Source organism: Vidua macroura, chromosome 3 (genome assembly GCF_024509145.1).
Source record: "Vidua macroura isolate BioBank_ID:100142 chromosome 3, ASM2450914v1, whole genome shotgun sequence".
NCBI lineage: Eukaryota > Metazoa > Chordata > Aves > Passeriformes > Viduidae > Vidua > Vidua macroura.
In genome coordinates, this window is record NC_071573.1 from 32,564,345 (window position 1) to 32,585,064 (window position 20,720).

General features: G+C 44.6%; 1 protein-coding gene across 1 annotated transcript in view; it reads right to left on the reverse strand.

Annotated features, from left to right (window-relative positions):
• Nucleotides 1-1,942: 1,942 nt before the first annotated feature.
• Nucleotides 1,943-20,720, reverse strand: part of EHD3 (EH domain containing 3) — a 30,357-nt gene continuing 11,579 nt past the window's right edge. Inside the window, exons 3-6 of the mRNA XM_053972485.1 lie at nt 20,029-20,126; nt 6,462-6,874; nt 5,314-5,478; nt 1,943-3,959 (exon numbers count right to left, since the gene is read on the reverse strand). Of these exons, the coding sequence (XP_053828460.1) occupies nt 3,432-3,959; nt 5,314-5,478; nt 6,462-6,874; nt 20,029-20,126 (1,204 nt within the window). The 3' untranslated portion in view covers nt 1,943-3,431. The remainder of the gene's footprint in view (nt 3,960-5,313; nt 5,479-6,461; nt 6,875-20,028; nt 20,127-20,720) is intronic.

Here is a 20,720-nt window from a genome sequence, read left to right on the forward strand (position 1 = left end):
GTTTGGGAAATCACATCCTTCCACAGATGTGGGAAACAATACAGGTGGCTGGGATTGCCCAGGGAGTCGTAACTCGGAAGGGAAAAGGAAAAAAAGGGGGTGTGTGCATTTGCAGCTGCTATCTGGGAAGAGGATGGAGAAATACACAGACTTTCTCATGGCCATAATGGAGATACAGGATTCCATGATTTCTATATAGAGAACAGCGTGTTTAAGGTTTGTTGTGGGTCTTTGGTGTTTTAGTGGGATTTTGTTTGATTGTTGTTGGGGTTTTTTTTTAATTTCCTGAAGAGCCTAGCAAAAGTGAAATGTGCTGGATAAAGTTATCTGACTAAAAAGGACTATTCATAACCTGCCTCTCTGGAAACACAGCCTCCCTCGCAGCTGTCCCATTCTTCCCTCTGTAGCAGGGTTGCTTTGTCTTCTGTCCTGCAGGCAGACCCTGGTGCAATCCTATTAAGTAACGGTGTGTTTGTCACTGGAGTGCTGGTGTTTCCTCCTCTCTCCCCACTACGAGTGGGGAAGCTGCACTCTGACAGTGCCAAGTGGTTCCTGAGGGGTGTTGAAAGCAAACCTCACCCAGCAGTGCTGCAGCAGCGCCTCGTGCACTTGACCTGTGCAGGCAGAGCTTTCTGTGCTGCTGTCCTGCTGGCCCTTCTGGGTGAATCCTATGGGAACGTCCTGGAGAGGCTGGCACAGAGACAAGAAGAGCAGAGTGTACGGAGCTGTGGAATGTGCTGGCATACCCCAGCCACAGTGCGGGAATAACTGCTGCTACCAGCAACACAGGGAATGTTTCCTGTGTAACAGTGAGCCCTTCTTTGAGGTTAGTCTAAAGCACAACTGCAGTCAGGCACTGATAACTAACCTACCACCTACAACAACAGGCCACTGGTTTGGCTTGTGACCTTGTATGCACAAACAATCAGGCACAAATTTGATTGCTGCTAAAATGAATTTTTGTCTACCTGAGCACCTTGCTGGAGTGTACAGGGAAGACTACTAGAGCTCACCTTCTCCCATCCCCTTTGAGAGAACCAGTAATGTTCTGCTTTTCAAGGAGTTAAATTTCAGCATGACATGGCTGGCACAAGCAATGTGCTGTATGAGTGGCCATCAGACAGTTGTGCCCACACAGAGGCAGGGCTGATTCACAGTGCTCTGCTAATCTCAGCTGGAGTCCGATGGATGCAAATTCCTCAGGAAGACCTGGACAGCTGTAGCAGATGTGTACTGTGATGCCAGTTAAACTGGGAGTTACTGGGTAGCTGAACTGGCATGACAGTTTGCTCAATTTGCATTTATTGCTTTTGCTCTCCACCCTATGATTTCCTCCCACCCCTCTCTCATCCTGTACAGATGCTAAATGGAAACTGCCAACTACTACAGCTCATACCCTTTCTCCAAATGATTCCCCAGGACTATCCTAACTGCTCTCCCTGTCTTACTCCATGCCTCTCACTGTCCCACTCTGGGGATAGCTATCATTGTCATGAACATCTACAGAAAAGAAAGAATAAAGAGAAATAGAATTAGTCAGTAAGATTTAAGACTGAGGTTTTTTGCATCCATCCCAGATCTCGATAAATTCGTAGCATTCTCATCTGTGACTGGCAGGAAGGAACTCTTTCAATATATTCTTTTTCCTACTGAAATGTGGTGATTACCTCTCCCCTATACTGAACAAGGTGAATCAGTGGTACAATTCCTCTTGCTTTGGCAAGTATGGAGGTTGTGATTCAACTGCCAAGAGAGAAAGATGTTCCAGATGTCAACCAGTCATTCAGCAGTGCACACCCCAGTCCAGCTGGGCTGATCTGTACATGCATGTTAGGGAATGTGCATAAGGATAATCTCCTCCCTTTGCTGCACTTACAAATAAGCTTTTTTTTTTTTCTTTTCAGCTGCATTTCATTTTGCTGTATAAAGAAGTAGACAGATCTGGCCTTTCGTTTTTAATAATGTCTTAGGACCAGGGTACAAAAAAGGTTAATGCATTAATTTTTAAGACAAGTGATAAATGTACTGCAATAAGCACATTCTACATACACAGAATATATTTCTCTATATAATATGAACACAAGAGATATAAAATAAGTTATACTTATCTTGGTTTTTCATCACAGTAGGAGCTCAGCTTATATAAAGTGACAACAGGATTGGAACAACACACTGCTCCAAAGCAACAACAAAAATCAGAAGAGTGCGCGTGCACATGTGTGCTTAGGCAATGAAATAGGAAATTGAGGGATTTCTGCTAAAATCAGGTCTTGAAAACAAAACTTTCATAGAGCATGAAAGAAGTGGGGAAGGTCTCTTGGCTCAGGGTGGAAGTTCTGGAGGGGATCAACTGTAACTGTGTGGTGAGAAGAGTGTGTGAAGGCTGACATCTCGTCTAAGTTTGTGGAGGCACAGAGCAGAGCAAGCTCTGCCCAGTGCCCCTGTGTGTTCTGCCCTTGTGATGGATCCACCTGACAGTGTGGGGTTTTTATCTGTACAGTGAGAATGGGGCCTTGTGGCTTTCACTGTGCACAATGAGAGCTAACACATCACTTCACAGGAATCACTGACACCACCACTGTTCAAAGAGCAAACACTACCCATTGGCTGTGAAATGTTGGTGAGCCTGGAAGCAGTGTTCCTCCCTTCCAACCCACCTGATGTCCACCTCTAGGGCCCCCTCCCTCTGCTTCCCTTGGAGTGTGGTTCTCTTGGCTGTGCCTGCAGAACAAATCTCCCCTGGGGACTGAATAGGAGGTAGTGATGACTGGGAACTCTGAGTGCCTGTCCCACAGTGAACAATGAGGAATTCCAGCTGCCCAGTTCAGAGCTCTTTCAGATTTTATTGATGTATTTTTCTTTAAGGACAGGAGAACGTTTATAAAACTTGCATCTTAACGGTGAATCAAGCTTCCTAAAGTTCTTAACTCTGGAGTTTAGTATTTTAGTGTGGGCTTAGGTTAATTACAAAATGCTCTTTATTTTGGCCAATAGCTTGAAGACCTTGTGGTTTCTCTTAGTCTCCTGAATTTTGCAAGACCTATTAAAAGGCAGAAGGTGCAGCCAAAGCTCAGGAGTGATACTGGCAGTTAGCAGATTTCTATTAGTGCCTATTCCACTCTCCAAAAATGCAGCCCTATTCAGGTTTTCTTCTACTCTTGCTTAACAGAGTCTCCTAGTTTGTGACAACCTTTCTTTACCTTCATATTTACAGACTACACATTAGAAAGCAGGGACATAACACTGGAAGAGTTAATTGCATATCATGAAGGATTGGACTTTTTTGTTCTGCTTTAGATTTTGTTCTTCATACAGCAAAGTAGGTACAAATCCAAATGTGATCTCACATCTAAAGGTATAATTTAAGTAAACATGTTTTTCTAGATCTTTTATTTCCCCCTTCACTTTCCCTCTCCCCTGTAACCTTCCTTTCACTCTGTTATTTTCCTTTTGGATGGAGGGAGGAGATGGGAAGGGAGTTCATTTGGCAGCTCATGACCCTCCAACTTGACTTTAATGAGATGATTCGCCAAGGCAAACTCCTCATCATCCAGCATGCCATCTTTGTCGATGTCAGCCAGTTTCCAGATCTTGCCCAGCACGGTGTTGGGCAGCTTAGACCTTACCATCTCCTTCTTGGCATTGGCACCAGTTATTTTACCATCGACAGGCGAGAGTGTGTAGAAAATCTCATCGTACATGGGCTTGTCCCTGGCCACCACCCACTCGGCGTCATCGATTCCTTCTCCGGCGCCTTCTCCGTAGCCGTGGCCGAAGGGACCGTGCAAGGTGCCCTCGAAGGCTCCTCCCTTCACCATCTGGGTTGGCCGCTGGGACTCTTCCTGGCGGACAAGCACCATGAGCTGGGCAATGTCGTTGGCCAGCATGTCTTCCACGGTCTCCAGCAGCTTGCTCTTCAGAGGCTGGAACTTGCTAAAATCCTGGGCTTGCAACTGATCCTTAAAATGGGACAACACAGCAAGAGGTGAGCGACATGGCCATATATGGCGGAGTAATGGTGTACAGCGGGATGCCTGCCTGCTGCTCGGCTCACAAAACCCTGCTACTGCAGAGGAGTGGGGAGTTTGGCATTCCTTCCTCTAACAGCCCTGCTTTCTGCAAGGGAGGGGGGTCTCCCTGGCCGGCCTTGCTCTTACTTTAATCCTCTGAAGTCCTACAGAAAATGACCAAATAGTTCAAGGCAAACTGGTTGTGTGCTCTTGCTACCTCCTCCAGCCAGTGCTCTACATTCCCTACCTCTTCTGTGCTCTGGGAAAGAGATGCCACCTGGCAAAAGACCACTGTACTCATCACCATGCAGTGCATCTTTCAGATGCCATCAAGACAGTAGCACACCTGTAAGAGGTGGTGAGCATGTCTTTTCAGCATGGCTTGGATTCTGTAATTTCACAGCTAAGCAAAAGGGCTTTGAGTAGGGCCTGCAGAGAACTCTCTTCTAGCTGCAGAAAGACCTACAGCTTTATCTTTCACCCTCTACTCCTTAAATCCACACTATTCACTCCAACTGGATTCATACAGTTTTTTTTAACATACATTTTAACAAGCAGTGAAGGAGATCTCCTATTTGCTACACCCCATAGATCTCATTCCCAACAATTTAGGGAGAATATATCTTCAAAAATAGGCAAATGCTGTTTTCCATAGGTAACTAGTAGCAACCTCAAGAGCTAGAGCACAGAACAGGTTTTTGCTAGGACTGAAGCCACACAGCAATGCAGCAGTGTCCAGTATTGCTTGAATGTCCAATACAAGGCTCTGATCCAAGGTCCTTTGAAGTTTTTGACTTGTGTGAACAGGTCTCTGCTCTGCAGAACAAAAAGCCTGCTTCTCTGCTTAAAATAGAAAAGGGGCTTTAAGTCTGCACACCTTCCTTTCTCTCTTTCTAGAAACAAAGAGAGAAGTAGAAGACAAATATAGCTCTTGAGGAATGTGGCATATGTAGCCTTTTCAGGACACAGCTTTCCTTTTATTATAAATTGCTTAGGCCTGAAAAATCTGCAAACGGAACCTGGAATTAAAAATAAAGAAAAACAGAAGAAATCATTTGCTGTAAAGTGCTATTCAGGCAAAGATATGAGAAATGAATGTGAAGCTGTAATGCTTCACATGAGCTCTATGTGTAAGAAGTGCTCATGCCCAAATATAGCCTGTACATATTTAAAGGCACATTTCAACATTACAGCAGGCTTTTCCCACAGGTGGCAACAATCAATGCCTGCATGGCTCTGTTGTATTCCCTGCAGTTACTCTAATGCTCTTTCCTTGGATGTTTGCCAGGATGCCACTGCTTACCTGCATCTTTCTCAGATTAGGGAAGTCTCCTGGTGAGATCTGATGCTCCCGTTCAATTCGGGCATAAATATCTCCCAAGTTATTAACAAGCTCTTTCTTTTTATTGTCTTTCCCAAACATTGAGGGCATTTCCTTCTTTAGGGAACTGATGATGTAGGCATGGACCTGAAGGGAATTAAATTATATGGAATGAAGGCAAATGTTAAATAGCACATCAGAAAATTCTTCTCAGCAGAGTATCTGTGCTTAGGACTTGACTCCATCTTGTTCCACCCTGAAGAGCAACCTGAGCTCCTCAGCTTGACTGGGCCTATGGATTGTTATTCCAGTGCTAAATACTCAGCTGTGTGCTCTGTCTGTGCTGAGACAAGGAGAAAACAAGGTGTAGTCCTGAGCATACAGACAGTGACATTCAAATGCACTTTCTGGAGGGAGTGGTGGGGCTTTTTTTCTTCCACTGGGCATGGCCTTCAAGGGAACAGTCCCTTTCCAGTCCAAACATACAGGTTCAATGTTTTAGCATGAATACCAGTCCTTAACTTATGCAACATTGTGGCTTTTTTTTTTTTTTAATGGTGAACCACGCATTTTTTCTTGAAACGAAAACCCTTGCACTGAAAGCTTTTGAGGGATCTTTTGATCTCTTTTCTCAATTGACGTAGGGCTCTTTCCTGTATTTTTAGGGGCTTCTTTCAGTTTGTTTCAAATACTCAGAGATACTACAGGCTTATTTATTGTTTGTGTGAGTCTCAATCTAAGTCAAGTATCTCTCTTGGCTAAGAAAGTTTAAAGCAAAAGACCTAGAGCTTATCAATTTCCTTGGTGTATGATTCTGATACACTGAATTGGTCCTAATTCTCAAGTTGTTACCACAGAGCAACTCCCTTCCAGATCCCTTCAAGTGCTACCTGCTTTGATCTATAGTTACCTTCCTCACTTGGGCCTGCCATGACTGACCCACCAAACAAAGAAGTTGTTTTCTTCCCATATTGGCATAAGGCTTATATGCTGTGCCTGAGTTAAATGGGATGGAAAAAGAGTAGGATCCACCAGCTCTGCAAGCTCAACTGGCCAAAACCACTTCTCCATAGGCTGCATGCTGCACTCAGCCCAAACCGAATGCTTGGGGCTTCTATGCCAACACCTACCTTGGCCAGCCGTGCTCGCTTGATGAGATCATTCAGCTTCCTCAGGGCTGCGTTGCGGGGCAGGCTCTGGATATCCCTGAACAGGTCCTGCTCCTCTGCCTCAAACAACTTGCGGTTGTCGGGGATGAGTAGTGGATGGGACCAGAAGGAGCCGATGTACACTCTGATGACCTCGGGAGTGTTGACGATCTTTCCCAGGGACCACATGAGGGCACCGTACACCCGCATCAGCTGCTGAGTCTCTATCTGGTCGGCCTTGTTGAGAACAACTCTCATCTTGTCCTCGTGGTTCTTCAGGGCCTTGATGACCTCAGAGAATTCATCAGAGATGTCCAGCTTGTGAGCATCAAAGAGGAGAATGATGCGGTCAACCCGCTCTGCGAACCACTCCAGTACAGCAGCAAAGTCATAGCCTGCAAGGGGGGGAGGAAGAGCAAAGATGCAGCAAACATGGGAGTAGAGAGCCTACCTGCTGTACTCAAACTATATCTGTACCTAACTGAGGGTAAGCTTGCAAGGAAGTAGAAGCTTGCAAGCTTCCCAGTATAACAGGTAGCTTGATAAGGAGATGAAGCTTTGTCCTTCATGTGGAAATGTCACAGCACACAGTTAAGGACACCTCTTGTCCTCTCCATATTAAGAGATCACCCAAAGAAGTCTTGAACTTGTGCTCCAGATCTTCATTCAAATGCACATCAAGGAGCAACTGCTACTGCAGAAATTTTATATGTGGAAACAAGAGAGGTCTAGTTTGTGAATGACTGGCCATCAGCATAGCCTACAAAGAAAGCTGGGTAATTGCAATACTTGCACCCAGACTGGTTTGAGATGTGTATCTCCACTGCTTAATGAATCTCAGGTCTTGTCTAGTTGTGCAAGACTTTGTCCCATCCAATTCAAAACCCAGCATGCAAATAACCTTCCTTAGCAGAGTAATCATCCTGTCATACCTGCTGCATGTGCACAAAGCCAAATGATTTGTGTTCACTTAGCCAAGAGCTTGACGCTTAGCAGACAGCATTGCTGTGAACACCAGAGGCAGGCACAGGCCAGGAACAGTGGGTTCAAATTTCACATGCCTCAGGATTGCCTCTATTATTAAACATAATAAATTCAGTGTCAGACTGGGTCCACCTCTAAGCAGTACAGGACATACTAAATAGTGTGTGGAGAAGTTCCTAAAACAATAGTAATGACAGCAACAAAATTATCTTTTTTCCTAGCTCTATGGCATTTTTTTATCGTACTTTAAAGTATTGGTGAGAGACTGGTTTCCCCCTGCTCTGTCAGGCTTTCCTATGCTGTGCAACATTTGGGGCTATCTGAGTCACCAGAGTGCTGCACTTTGTTAAGGGAAATGAGGACAGAGCAAATGCTATTTGCATTCAAATCCTTTAATATACTATTTTAATCTTGGCTTTCATGAATAAATACATGATAATTAGTTTGGTGCTCTTTCCTCCTGGTCCCCTTTCTTTTTCTTCCTTTTTTTCCTTCTGTCCTCTCTAAAACCTGGAGGGCAACCAGTGCATCCCAATAATTAGACTGGAACTACAGAAGGGGAGGATAGCTGAGCTCTGATCTTGCTTTTTCATGCTGGCCTTTTCTTACGTATGACTTAGCAAACTGGAGTGAAATCCTGGCTCTCATGTCAGGAGAAAAACCCATGTGAACTTTCTCTTCAGCTGGATAAACTGGTATTAATTTTTTGCCACTGAGAACTTTTATACAACTTCAAAGTGTTATTACTGGGCAGTGTTCTGCTTTGGTCAATTATAGTTTGTTCCTTACAGGAAAAGGGGGTGGCAGAGTGTGGGCATGTGAGGTGTGTGTTCTAGGATGTGGATACTTTGCCCTGCTCTCTTCTATGGGATCTACAGAAATCTCAAATGAAAGACAGATATTTGTCCCACCAGTGTCCTTCTGCTCACTAGGACATGAGTGTCTCCTCTAACAAGAGCAAGCAATGCTGGGCCCTGGCTCTTTGCTCAACTACCTTTGATGCTGAGAACTTCAGAGAATTCAGAATCAGTATTAGCTTTGACAAAGACCTTCTGAGCATTGAATATATTATACAGATAGCTGCATATCTTGCTCAGTCCGTGTGTCTGACCTCAAACACAGTCACAAGTCAGTTTTTAAAAAGTGAAATAAAATTGATCCTGCTCGCTTTCAGATATTAACAGCCTATTTTAACCTTAGGTGCTAACCTCAGTTTTTTAACCTCAGGTGTTCTGGCTGCAGGGAGCTCTGCTCCACTGCTCTAACTGCAAATGTGCTGCAAAAATCAGTGTGCTGACTCCTTCCTAACCTGTGCTGGGGGTAGTGGCAGCAGGACAAAGTTGCTGCTGATACCTCACTTCACTTGGCCTGGGTTCAGGCTGTCAGCTGTCCCTCTGCAAGCAGATCAATGGGTGTGCAAACGGGGACCTCCCATGCCCCCTCAAACTTTGCTAAACAGAGGATGCACAGACTTTATGTTCATGTCTGCCAGGGCTGGAAGTCATCTGGCATGGCAGGACAGTTTATTCTTCATACGCAGAGCTACACAGCTTGCTTTTCCATCATGGAAGCAGAGTGAGTCAGGGTGACTTTATTTGGAGATGTTTGTGCATTTAACCTTGTAAAATCTCATGGACTGGGATGTATTCTTGTCAAGCTGCCACATGTTTGAATTGTACAATAGCTACTTTATTACTTACAAGTCTTTTTCTTGGGAGAATCAGGTGGAAAACAGTCATGTTCTCTAGGCTACCTTGTAATGCTATAGTGATGTCCTGTCACAGATCATGTGGATGGTTTCCCTCTGACAGTAGAGGAACAATCACTGTTACACTCTCTCTCTTGTGTTAATAGGGGCTGGAATGAGTTAGGGAAAGTGTCTGCACCTGACACACAGTCCACCTTGCAGAGATTTAGTGAAAGTGGGAACTGATTATTTAAAAGAAGGGAAGTATAGAAAAAAAGTGTAACTGTAGTTTTGGGGACTACTACTCTCCCAGCTGAGGACTTGGGAGACTGACCTTAGCCTGGGTCTCAAGGTTTGTCCAAAAGTATCTTTAGGTGCTTAGCTCTCATGACTTTTATCCTGTATCAATCCTGCATCCACAGTGGTACTTAAAAGGTATCTATTTCCTGAGCCTCTCTTTCCAATTAACAAAAAGAAATGTTGCTCTACCCAGCAAGAAAAGGAAATTAATATCTGCTCAGACACCTTGTGTATTCCCAGCTACTACAGTAACATACAATGAATCTTGAATGTCCCTGTGGACTTCATTAAATGTCTAGATTGATTAGCAGACTTTCTTTCCCAGCTTCTTTGCTTGCTCAGAAATATTCTCCTGACAGCTGTCCTGCATATCTCCATTAAAGAGAGAACAAAGCCCTGGAGAGTAACACTTGCTGTTGACTGCTCAGAAACATCACCATGGACTCATTTACATCCCATGCTGGGACAAAAGCCCAACCCACACCCTCCCCTTGTATGTCCCACTTGCTCTGGCTCTGGGGAACCTCTCCTGTTGCTGCCCAACTGAGCAAGAAACAAGTCTTGTGTGTGCAGTGCTACTGATCTCAGCTGCATTCCTCTGTATGGGGGTTCTTGGCAGGCAGACATTTAAGTGTATGTATTCTGTTCTTAAATGATGGAACAATACAGAGAGAAAGAAGGAAAAATTATCCCAAGTGCTGTAAAGTTCCTTAACATGCAGCATGACGTGGGACAGAGCTCTGTTCACAACTGTCTACTCAAGAGTCACTGACTGTGGTGGTGTTTTCACACACAGTGCCTAGAGAATTGCTACAGATGTGATTCACAGGGTTGATTTTGCAGTCTTGCTTTTAGTGTAGATTAGGTTGTTACTAAAGCATTTGGATAGCAGGATGACAGTGTAAATGGCTAAGGGTAAGCTATTAATAAAGGTGTTTAAAAAGAAGGTCTTAGATTAATATTGCAACATTCAGTTTGGAGCTTTCATTTTTGTAGGGCTCTTCAATGGCACAGAGAACTTGGGGCATTTTGCCTGGCTCTAGCCAGAGCTGGAGGTGTTCAAAACCTGAAAACATGAGGCTCATTCTCATAAACTTAAGCATTACAGCATCACTTTGGTTTCTTCCCTCCTGCCCCTTTTTAATTTCACAGATGCACTGGGCCTGCCTCTTTCTTCTGGCAGTTTATTACTGTGTGAGCTTAGACCAAGAACTGATCTTCATCTGCAGTCGAAGTAGCCGTTTTCCTGGTGTCCCTCGCTCATTCCACTGCAAATGTGTTATGTCTCCCTGCGCCTCCCTGTGTTGTAGGGTGTTGCTAAGGCCTCTCGCAAAAGCAGGCAGGCACTATCTCAGCTTTGGCAGTGTTTCAGGGATGGTGAAGCTGTCCACAGAACTCAGCGTGGTTTTATTGTGAACTTACAGAGTGGCTGGGAAGCCATCTGCTTGCCAAAGCTGCATTAATGCAAAACCATTATTACAGAGATGTTCAGACAGAACTGTAAAGGGAAGAATTTGCTGTTCAGTAATTCCTGTCTGTTGTGCTTGCATCCTTGTTGAAAAATATACTGCATATTTAAACATTCTCTAACATCACTGATGCAGCTTCTTTCACAACCTCCAGATAAGGTGAACGTGAAGAGAAAATTAATCCAAATCATACAGTAGTAGGATGACAAGATGAACACGATAACAATTTTATTCCATCAGATGTTTTTTTCATGGGACAGGTTTCTTTCTAACAGCACGAAAAGGACTCAACAGAGTTAACACAAAGCTGACAAGTCAGCAGGACTGTCAGTGGGTTCAGACTGCAGAGAAAATTATCATCTTGCAGACACCCTGCCACCTAGACTCCATAAGGCAGGCTGGCCTAATGAATTCTTGTCTGTGCAGCATTGGAATACCTGGCACCATGCATTTCACCAAGATCTGGCAGGATTATGTAATTACATTCTGTCAAGTCAGATCAGGCATGATACAGTCTTTATGCTGACTGTGGGAAGATGGATGATACCTGACCCAGCACAAAATCTGCCTGGCTATAAGATTTTAAAGCCAATTTGAACCAGCAAGGAGTGGGCATGCACTGGTTCAGCATTTCTCACCATGCAGCTACACTGGTTGTTGGTTTAGGTTTGTTTAGTTTGTTTGTGCTATTTTTCTTTTACTGGTAGCAAGCGTACTAGTGATTTCCTGTCTTGTGGAACCACAGCCACAGGTCCTGTGGTAGTGGAGTTCAGGTGGGGTTGAATGGAAACAGTGAGATCAAGAAGTGCTGAAAACCCCAAAGCTGCTGCTCTGCACCAGATATTTCACAGCTTGCTGTCATTACTGCTGTAAACTGTGCTGCTGCTTTTAGCAATTTACTTCTTTCCTGCTGAATTTTAGTCATGGAAGCTTCCTTCTCAGACAATCAGAGCCAGTCTCCCACTTGACAAATAGGGACACTGCCATAAAACTCTGCCTTACAGAGTGGCACAATCTGGTAAATATTTCATCTCTAGATAACACCAGCTTTAGAAAGATGAGAAGGAAGCTCCTAGTGACTGCCTAGAGAGGGAACAGCTCTGGGGAGATGAAATGAAATGAATGCTGATTTCAGCGAGCTTATGACTTAAATTCTTGTAATTGAATAAGAGAGTTTTGAGGCTTAGTCTAACTGGTCACATCAATGTCCTGCCTGAAAGTCCTTCAGTCTAGGGAAGAAGACTTATGTCATTGCAAAACAAGCAGGCAGAGCAGGCTGGGCACTGGAGACAGACAGAGCACACTGGAGGGGGGAGAATGTGCCAGGAGGGGCAGGTGTTACCCAAATGTGACAGATGGCTGTGAGCAAAGGAGAAGGAAGGTCACACGATGGTCAGAAGAAGAAAATGAGGGGAGGGAGGAGGAAGTTACACATCCCTTTGAGGACACACAAAGTGAGTGGGAAGCTGGGTTGGGTGGCTGTTATGGTGTCCTAGAGAGAGAAGGGTGCTGGGTAAGAGTATCAGAGAGGAAATAGCTGGGACTGGGTGCAAGAACAGTGATTTGAGCAAGTTCTCTCAAGGTGAGGAGCTAGTGGTGCCAGCAAGGAGAGGACCGAAGTGATGACTGAAAGCAAGGGATGGGTACTGGATACACCGCACTGAAGCCCATCCTAAAACACCTTTATAAAAAGCTGCCATACTCCTTTCTGGAAGTGGCTGCCTCCCAAGGGAATATAAAGAGATTCCAGTAATGCATATCTGTGGGTGTGTTGGGATGAAAAGATTTCTTTGAATGTCGCATGCCCTAATTTCTAGAGCAGGCCCCAGCTTGCCAATCACTTCTGCCTGTGCCTATACTCAAATAAATAATCTGTCCTGGACCCGCTGATTCAGAGCACTGGGAGCTACATCTTCCTGCCAGTGCTCCACATTTCTTCCTCTTCCGTACCAAGAACTAATGGAAACATTAAATACGTTTTGGAGGCTTTAAGGTTTCCAAAGCAAAGGCAAAAGGACTCAAAGCACAGCAGGTCTCTGTTCTGAGCTAGCAACAATGCTAACATTTACATTAACCAGTACCTGGAGTGCCAGACTGTGTGGCCTTTTGCTTTCATGTTGTTTACTGCAAGGGCTTCAGGGTGGGGAAGAGACTGGGAGCCTGATGGGGATCTGGCTTTATGTCACTGGAAAGTCAATGAAACCTCACTAGGTACATTCAAATCAGGTGGAGCAAAACTGAGGAGAGCATTGTCCAGTGTTAAGTTTCTCTATACAAGCCTGTTTAACTCCTGTGTATACACAGCCAGACCTTGTCCCATCTACCATCTACAAGTTTTTATCTTTGCCACTTGTGACAGATGGGCCTGAGTGTTACCTGGTACTTGGGCCAATTCTGAAAACAGTTTCTAGACAGATTTTGAGACCTCAGAAGGTACCTGAATACAGGCCAAGTTTTCCAGAGAAGTCAATGCATAGCAGCGTTGATGTGTAGCTGGGATTCCAAGGAACTTTTTTTTTTTTTACTATAGCATCCAAACATAAAATGAGTTCTCCTGTATACATACTTTAAATTTCAGGAGAAATCATGTTTGAAAAGCTGGCCTGAAATGGCTACCAGTGACTGACAGCTCCCAGGGACCAGGAAACACATTCCTTCTCCATTGTTACTCAGGATGCTGAAAGAATGCATGATGGACATAAATAATGCAAATTGATGAGATGCTGATGGCATGACCATCTTCCCTCAATGCAATAGATACTTAGAGTATTTCTGGAGTGCACAGTGCACAACAAATGGACAAGCTGCACAGCTGTTGTAAAATCCAGACTTGTTTAGTAACACAAATTAAATGCTTGCTGTATGTTAACAGGAATAGAAAAAAGCACAGCCCTTTCTATCTGTGCAGCCATTTAATCTTGTTCTTTGCTGTTATATTTTCTGCTCTTCCAGTTCTGGAACTGCAAAATATATCAGTATTTCCAACCTTAATCATGGAGGCAGTCCCTCTCCCCGCCCCCAGTACCAAACAAAATAATGGCTTGGCTTTCTCAAATCCCAAATATAATCTTGACCTTGTGTTTGCATACTGCTTTCAGGTCAGAAGAGTTAGGCTCATGGCTTCACATATTTCTAGAAATAAAAATGAGAACTGTGCGGATTTTCTGCTCATTTTTGTGCTGTTTTTAAGAGGAACTGCAGAACAGCATGCCTGTAAGAGCTGAGCATTTCAGTGGAACAGTATGTGTTAAGCGAGACTGTGATAAAATCAGGCAGGTTGGCAGAGCAGCTGTAATGGAGGTGAACTGGAAAGTCAAAACTAACCAGTGCACTTTCACCCTCCCAGGCAGAGTGAAATACAGAATATAAGCAAACATCACCAGTGGGGAGTATTATAGCAAATATTTGAAATGCCTCCCTTTTAGAGGCTTTCAGGGTGGATGCCTTTAGTTTATATCATGCTGTTGCTAGCACACGTGACAAAGTTCCTCAGAAAAAATATTTTTTGTTGCCATTGTACCCTAAACAGTATTGCATAAAGTGGGAGAACATCAATTCCCTTGGTGTTTGCTTTTCCCTTCCAAGCATAGCTATTTGAGACACAGCCAGGCTTGAGAGCTCTGCACTGCCCAAGACTGTTGCTATTAGCATTTTTCTTCTTGCTGTCAGACTGGTGAGTGATTAAATGTCCCTGGTGCTGAAGCTGCTGGTCATTTGGGAATTTTGATTTCCCAAGAGAAGGGTGAGGCTGGTGGGTAGGGTTTTATCCCTTGGTTATGGGATGCTTAGGCTGCACTGAAGCCAGCAGAATGGAACTGAGTGGAAGGCTGGGAAAATACAGGAATAGTGTATACTGGAAAGCAAGCCAATGAGGAATGATACTGCCAGTCCTTACCTCCTGGCTAGGACCTTGTGGTCACTGCTAACGCAGGAAAGGGAGAAGGCAGCACACAGAGAGTGAATAAGAAGTAAGTGCTCAGGATATATGCAGGAAGTACTACCCCAAAAGAGGGATCAAACACAGTTTGGCCAAGGTGTCACTGAACTTGGCAGACTTGGATCTGCTCTGCTCAGGGCAGATGTAGGTTGAGACAGATGGGCAGCAGAGCGTGCAAGGCTCAGCCCCCAGGGATGGCACTGTCACTGAAGCACACGAGTTCTTGTTGCCAGGTGGCTCTATTAGCAGGGCAGACTCACAGAGTGATGAATTATGAGGAAGTCCTCACTCCTGTCCTGGCTCTGCACGACCTCATCTGTGGTCCTCCCCTCTGTCCTCATTTATTTCAGTACAGTCATCCCCTCCTCATTTTCCATCCCAGCAGGCGGGCCTGAGCTCATTAGGTGACACCAGAACAGTGCTTTGCAAGTGGATGGCATTTGTATCATTATCAAATTGTCAAAGCAGACAAGACTGTGCCGCTTTGGTACAAACACCTCCCCCATGGGCATCTCTGCAGCTTCATGTTCCCCTAGAAACAATAAATAACAAAAAGGACACAGAGCAAGGGGCAAGGCAATACAATCATTAGTTCTTCAAACATGGACATAGATTCATGACCCAGTCTCTAAAAAAGATCAGAAGAGAAATGGCTGCCTTCCAGGCAAGGATAATACAGAAGCAGTGAAGGACAGGATGCCCTGGGCCAGGACATCCTGGAAACATTTCCCACAAAGCCTGTAAATGACACCTGTTCATCCTAGGGAGTCTGGCTACCACACCTATGACACTGTGGGTGCCTACCACAAAGTACTGCATGAGTCAGGAGCTCAGTAGGTCAAATCAGTGCAGGCAGCTCCTTGGCTACACTTTTTACAAGGGCCTGAGAGCAGCAGCAGCTGCTGTGTCAGTGCTGGTGATGTCATTGCATGTCAAAGGGATGTGCACTTCAGCTATGATAGACTGCATCACCCTCAATTGCCTGATAGGTCTAAACCTGCAGCTCTGCTACTGGGAAGCTTCATGGGCTGCTCTGTGGGGGAAGGGGGCTCTTTATGGTCATGCAGTCCTGGAAGAGAGCCAGTGCAGAGCTTTGTTTCCTGGGATTATACAGCATTCCTTGCAGCAAAGCTTGGTAGCCATTTGCAAAGCCCAGCTGCTGGCTGTAGGAGGCCGAGTGCTGCTGCACTAACACCAGCACCCTGTGCTCATGCACACACACTGGCTGTCAAGGGACTGTCAGATCTGTCATCTTTAACAGCAACAAGGCAGTGAATTTAATTCACAGTTGAGTTCAGACAAGTGAAATGCTTCAGAACCTGGACTTGGCCCCTGAATCAATTCTTTAAACCCTGTTCTTTTGCCCTGCTCTTTGAAACATGGATGTAGTAACAGGGACAGCTACTATTTTGAAATTCAGGCGTATAAGGTGGCTGTCACGGATTGCTAAGCTTTGACAGCGTGGTATTCTGCTAAGCTGACACTGTATAGATTAACTAATGCTCCTGATGTCTAATGGGGAGGGAGATGGACTTGTGATGTTCCCAGTGAGAGGAATTTCCTATTTTTAGAAATGCTGCTGGTTCTCATGGGATGGGAAGGCTGGGAAAGCCTGCCACATCTTTTACATTTTTACTTTCCCTCTCAAATGTATGACAGAATGCTGCTTCACTATCTGCTCTCTTCCTTGACATTGCATCCAAGGTACCCCAGTCTGAGGGTCTTAGAACCTTCTGCTAGCAATGGGGGTAAGAATAGCATTCCTGTTCCAAGCAGTTAAGAAACTTCAAAGTCTCTTGGAAAACCTCTGTCAGACTCCCTCCCAAGTGAAATCTGAGCAGGCTGGGAAGGTATAGAAGGAGCAGAAGAATTTTGTTGTGTCAGCATTTTTTAGCCCTGTCTTGTTTTCTGCCTAGACCATGTTACTGCTCTATCTGCCTCCAAAACCAACTTGCTAATGAGGTCAGCTGGCTTGTAAGCATGGTGGCAAAGGTGTCAGCCTCACCACTTTTTCCTATTCCTCTTCCATGGGAGCTGGAAGGTGACTACTCCCTTTCAAACACCTCGAGATAAGCTCAAGCCAATGCCTGGCAGCAGCCCTTCCTAAACACAGGCGCCTCAGCACTCTTTGGACTCTTCCTGTAGACAGAAATTGCTGGAGCTGTCCCAGCCTCAACAAAGCCATATTGACCTAAACCAGATGAAGATCTTGTCCTGTATTTATTGCAAGGTCATCTGACCTGGCCCACATGACCACTTCCAGTCTGTCCCAGATGTAAATGGTGACAAAGCGAGGTCCCACCTACACTGTACTTTTAACTGTTGTGATTAGATCAATTGACAGGTTATGACAGCTCCCTTGTCTAGCTGGAGATAGAGCAGAGCAAATTCCTGGGATGGCAGGATGATCAGGAGATGGCTGTACTCCATCTGGAGTTGCCTCCTGGCAAAAGGGTCGAATGACCACACACTGTAGTCACAGGGCCAATGTGCCAATTTTCTGCCCTAAGTGCACTTAATTGCACTGGGGGCAGAGAAGCTGTCCAGGAAGAACCTGTTCCACATGCTGAGACAGGCTTCCACTTCTGCAAACATGTACAGCATGCAAAAATGTACAGAATTGGGACTCCCCTTTAGCCTCCTCAGCTGTTTCCAAATGTTTGCAGAGGCATTATTGGCTTGGGTTAAAGTACACCAGTGACTTTTGTAACAGTGCACAGCTGTGCTATAAGCATGTTCTGGCACTGCTGGCATTTATTAGAGTAGCTGCAGAAGTATAGAATTGTTAGGTTAGAAAAGATCTTTAAGATCATTGAATCCAACTGTAAATCTAGCACTGGCCTCAGCCCATTGATCTGTCCCATCCATTCAGATCCCTCTGCAGAGCCTTCCCACCCTCCAGCACACCATCACTCCAGCCCAGAATAGTGTCATCTTCACACTGGCTGAGGGTGCTCTCACTCCTCTTGTCCAAATCATTGATTAAGATATTAAACATGACTGGCCCCAGTGCTGAGCCCTGGGCAATACCACTTCTGACTGGCTTCCAGCTGGATTTAACTCCTTTCACCACCACTCCTGGCCTGCCCATCCAGCTGGTTTTTCATCCAGGGAAGGGTGCGCCCATCCAAGCCATGAGCAGCCAGTTTCTCCAGGAGAATGTGAGGGAAACAGGGTCATAGGATTTACTAAAGTTTAGGTAGGCAATATGCTCAGCCTTCCCCCATCCAGGAAATGGGTCACCTTGTCACAGCAGGAGATCAGGTTGGTCAAGCAGAACCTGCCTTTCGTAAGCTTGTGTTGCCTGGCCTGATCCATGATGACGATCAGTTCCATGACTGCCAGCCCCAAGGTCAGACTGACAGGCTCTAGAATGGGGCACCAAGACCCACTGGAAAACTGACAGAGAAATTTTTGCAGAAGGAGCAGCAAGAAGTGCCAGTGTATTCTGCAGGAGGGTATTTTTAGTTCTGTAAACAGCTGAAAAGTAGGAAAATGTTGCAATACATGTCAGCATTTGAATTAGTGAGGAGGTTTGGAAAAGGGGCTTGAAATGGGTCCATTTTGACTCACCTATACCTTCCTTTTATTTTTTATTTTTAATAACAAAAATACTTCCTCCTAAGCAAGTTTCTTTCACTGTGATAGTTGTACAGGAGAATTGATTGCTTTCAGTGGCATTTTTTGACTGGAAAATGTCTACACTGCATAATAAATTTTTTTTATCTCCATAACACTTTCTGCTGAGGGGAGGAGTGCTTGCACAGCATATTTTTCAACCTTCTCATGAAGGCTGGCACACCTTGGAATTTCTGATCCCCTAGAAGTGCAGAGGTCCATACTGAAAAAAGTTAATGTGAGGATTTTTTTTTGGTGAAATGTAGCTGTGCTTTATTGACACTTCTTTGCTAGCTAAGGTTCCTCTGGTGGAAAATCACAGCAAAACAAACAAGACCTGGCTCTGTGCGAGGTGGCTGCTCAATTAAAACAAAAAAGGAAGTTTCCAAGAAAATTTTCAATGCAAAAGTGTCATAGAACTTGGAAAGTCATGACTCATCTGAAATCTTATGGGGCAGAACATGGAAATATGGCCTCAGTACTTTGGGGTGGAGGCCTGTGCTGCTGAAACTCAACTGTGCACTGTTAATAGGCAGTGTGCATGAGAACTGATCTCAAACCTAAATGCTGAGATTACTGCTCTTGGCTTTCTTCCAATGAAATGGTGCATAGCTCCCAGCTTTATCTAAGGAACCTCCCAGAAATGCAAGCTATGCCACCATCACCTTACAGAGCAAGAAGGTGACCACAGAGGTTAGGTTTAAAGTATAAAGATGTTGCCCACTTCAGAGGGTGACTCTGAGAGTGACCTCAGAAGTTCACTAAGAGACTCTATGCTATTCATCAGCTCCAGTTACAAGGGTCTGTAGTGACAGGACAAGGGGGAATGGCTTTAAACAGAAAAAGGGTAGGCTTATATTGGATATTGAGGAGAAATTCTTTACTGTGAGGGTGGTCAGGTAGTGCCACAGCTTGTCCCGAAAAGTTCTGGATGCCCCATCCCTGGAAGTGTTCAAGGCCAAGTTGGATATGGCTTTGAGCAACCTAGTCTAGTGGAAGGTGTCCCTATCTATGGCAGGGGGTTGGAACTAGAGGATCTTTAATGTCCCTTCAAACCCAAATTACTCTAGGATTTTATGATTTAGTGTCCACAGGCTTTCCAGATTCCCTCCTGCAATGAGGAACTTGAGTGCCAATGGTTCTTAAACCCAGTCCAGTCCTGCACTAGATTTAGGAAGCCTGGCCAGTGCAAGAAACCAGGTAGATTACAATGGTGGCCTTGGCTATGGATCATCAGTAAGCCACTGAAAGCAATTGGTTCTGCAAAGCAGATAGGTATCACTTGACTCTGATAGAAATCTCTTCTGCAGGGAAATACTGGACTGTGACACAGGTACTGCTGACCTTGTCAGCAGCCTTCCCTGAAAACATCTAAATTCTTGGCAGGAGATTAACCATGACCCTTTGGTCTCTATTTGCAAAGAAATGCTGTAGCTCTGAGAGGCTCCCACCATTGCTTTTATCCACAGCTTGTCTAGTTTGAAGTGGAAATCCTATAGACTTCCTTTGGTTTTCATTCCTGTAATTTAGAAGAGAACTGAACTTGGGACTTACCTCTGCTGATTCTCTGCTTTTCTCCAGAAAGGATTCCTGGCGTATCAATGACGCTGATGCTCTCTAATACAGGATTAGGTAGCTGGGCACAGACAAACCTGTGTAGAAAATAAATGTGGTTTAAAAAAATAAAAAATGCAAAACACAGTCACGATGTGCTGCACATCACAGGCAGCATGGGACATGTCAGATTCTGATCTCTCAAGTCTTCTATTGGAGCTTAGAGCTATTGTTCCTTAAAGAAATGAGAAATAAACTAGAACTAAACACTTTTCTCTGTTTTGCTGCCTCTGGAACATGGGTCTCAGTCATGACCTATGACAGACTTTTTATATAGGCTGGCCCCCAAGTTGTGAATTATGAAAATATTTGGGTTTTTGTTTATGTGCTGTTTAGATTTTAACAAGAAGTGGTATTTGTTTTTCTTTGGTTAAGTGTTCCCCTGAAGAGTCCTGAACTCAAGTGAACTGAAATAACTTGCTTAAAAAAAAAAAAATCAGCAATTCTGTAGGACTTCTGTTCTCTTTCAAATCTGTCTTAAAAAGACAAGAAGTGTGCTATTATTGCACCATGGAAGTAGTAAAGCATAGGCAGCATGAGATCTCAAGAGCTGGCTCAATCTATCCTCTCGCCTCAAGGCAGGATCAGTCAGGTTATTTGTCTAAAGTGTTCTTCAAATCCCTAACAATGCA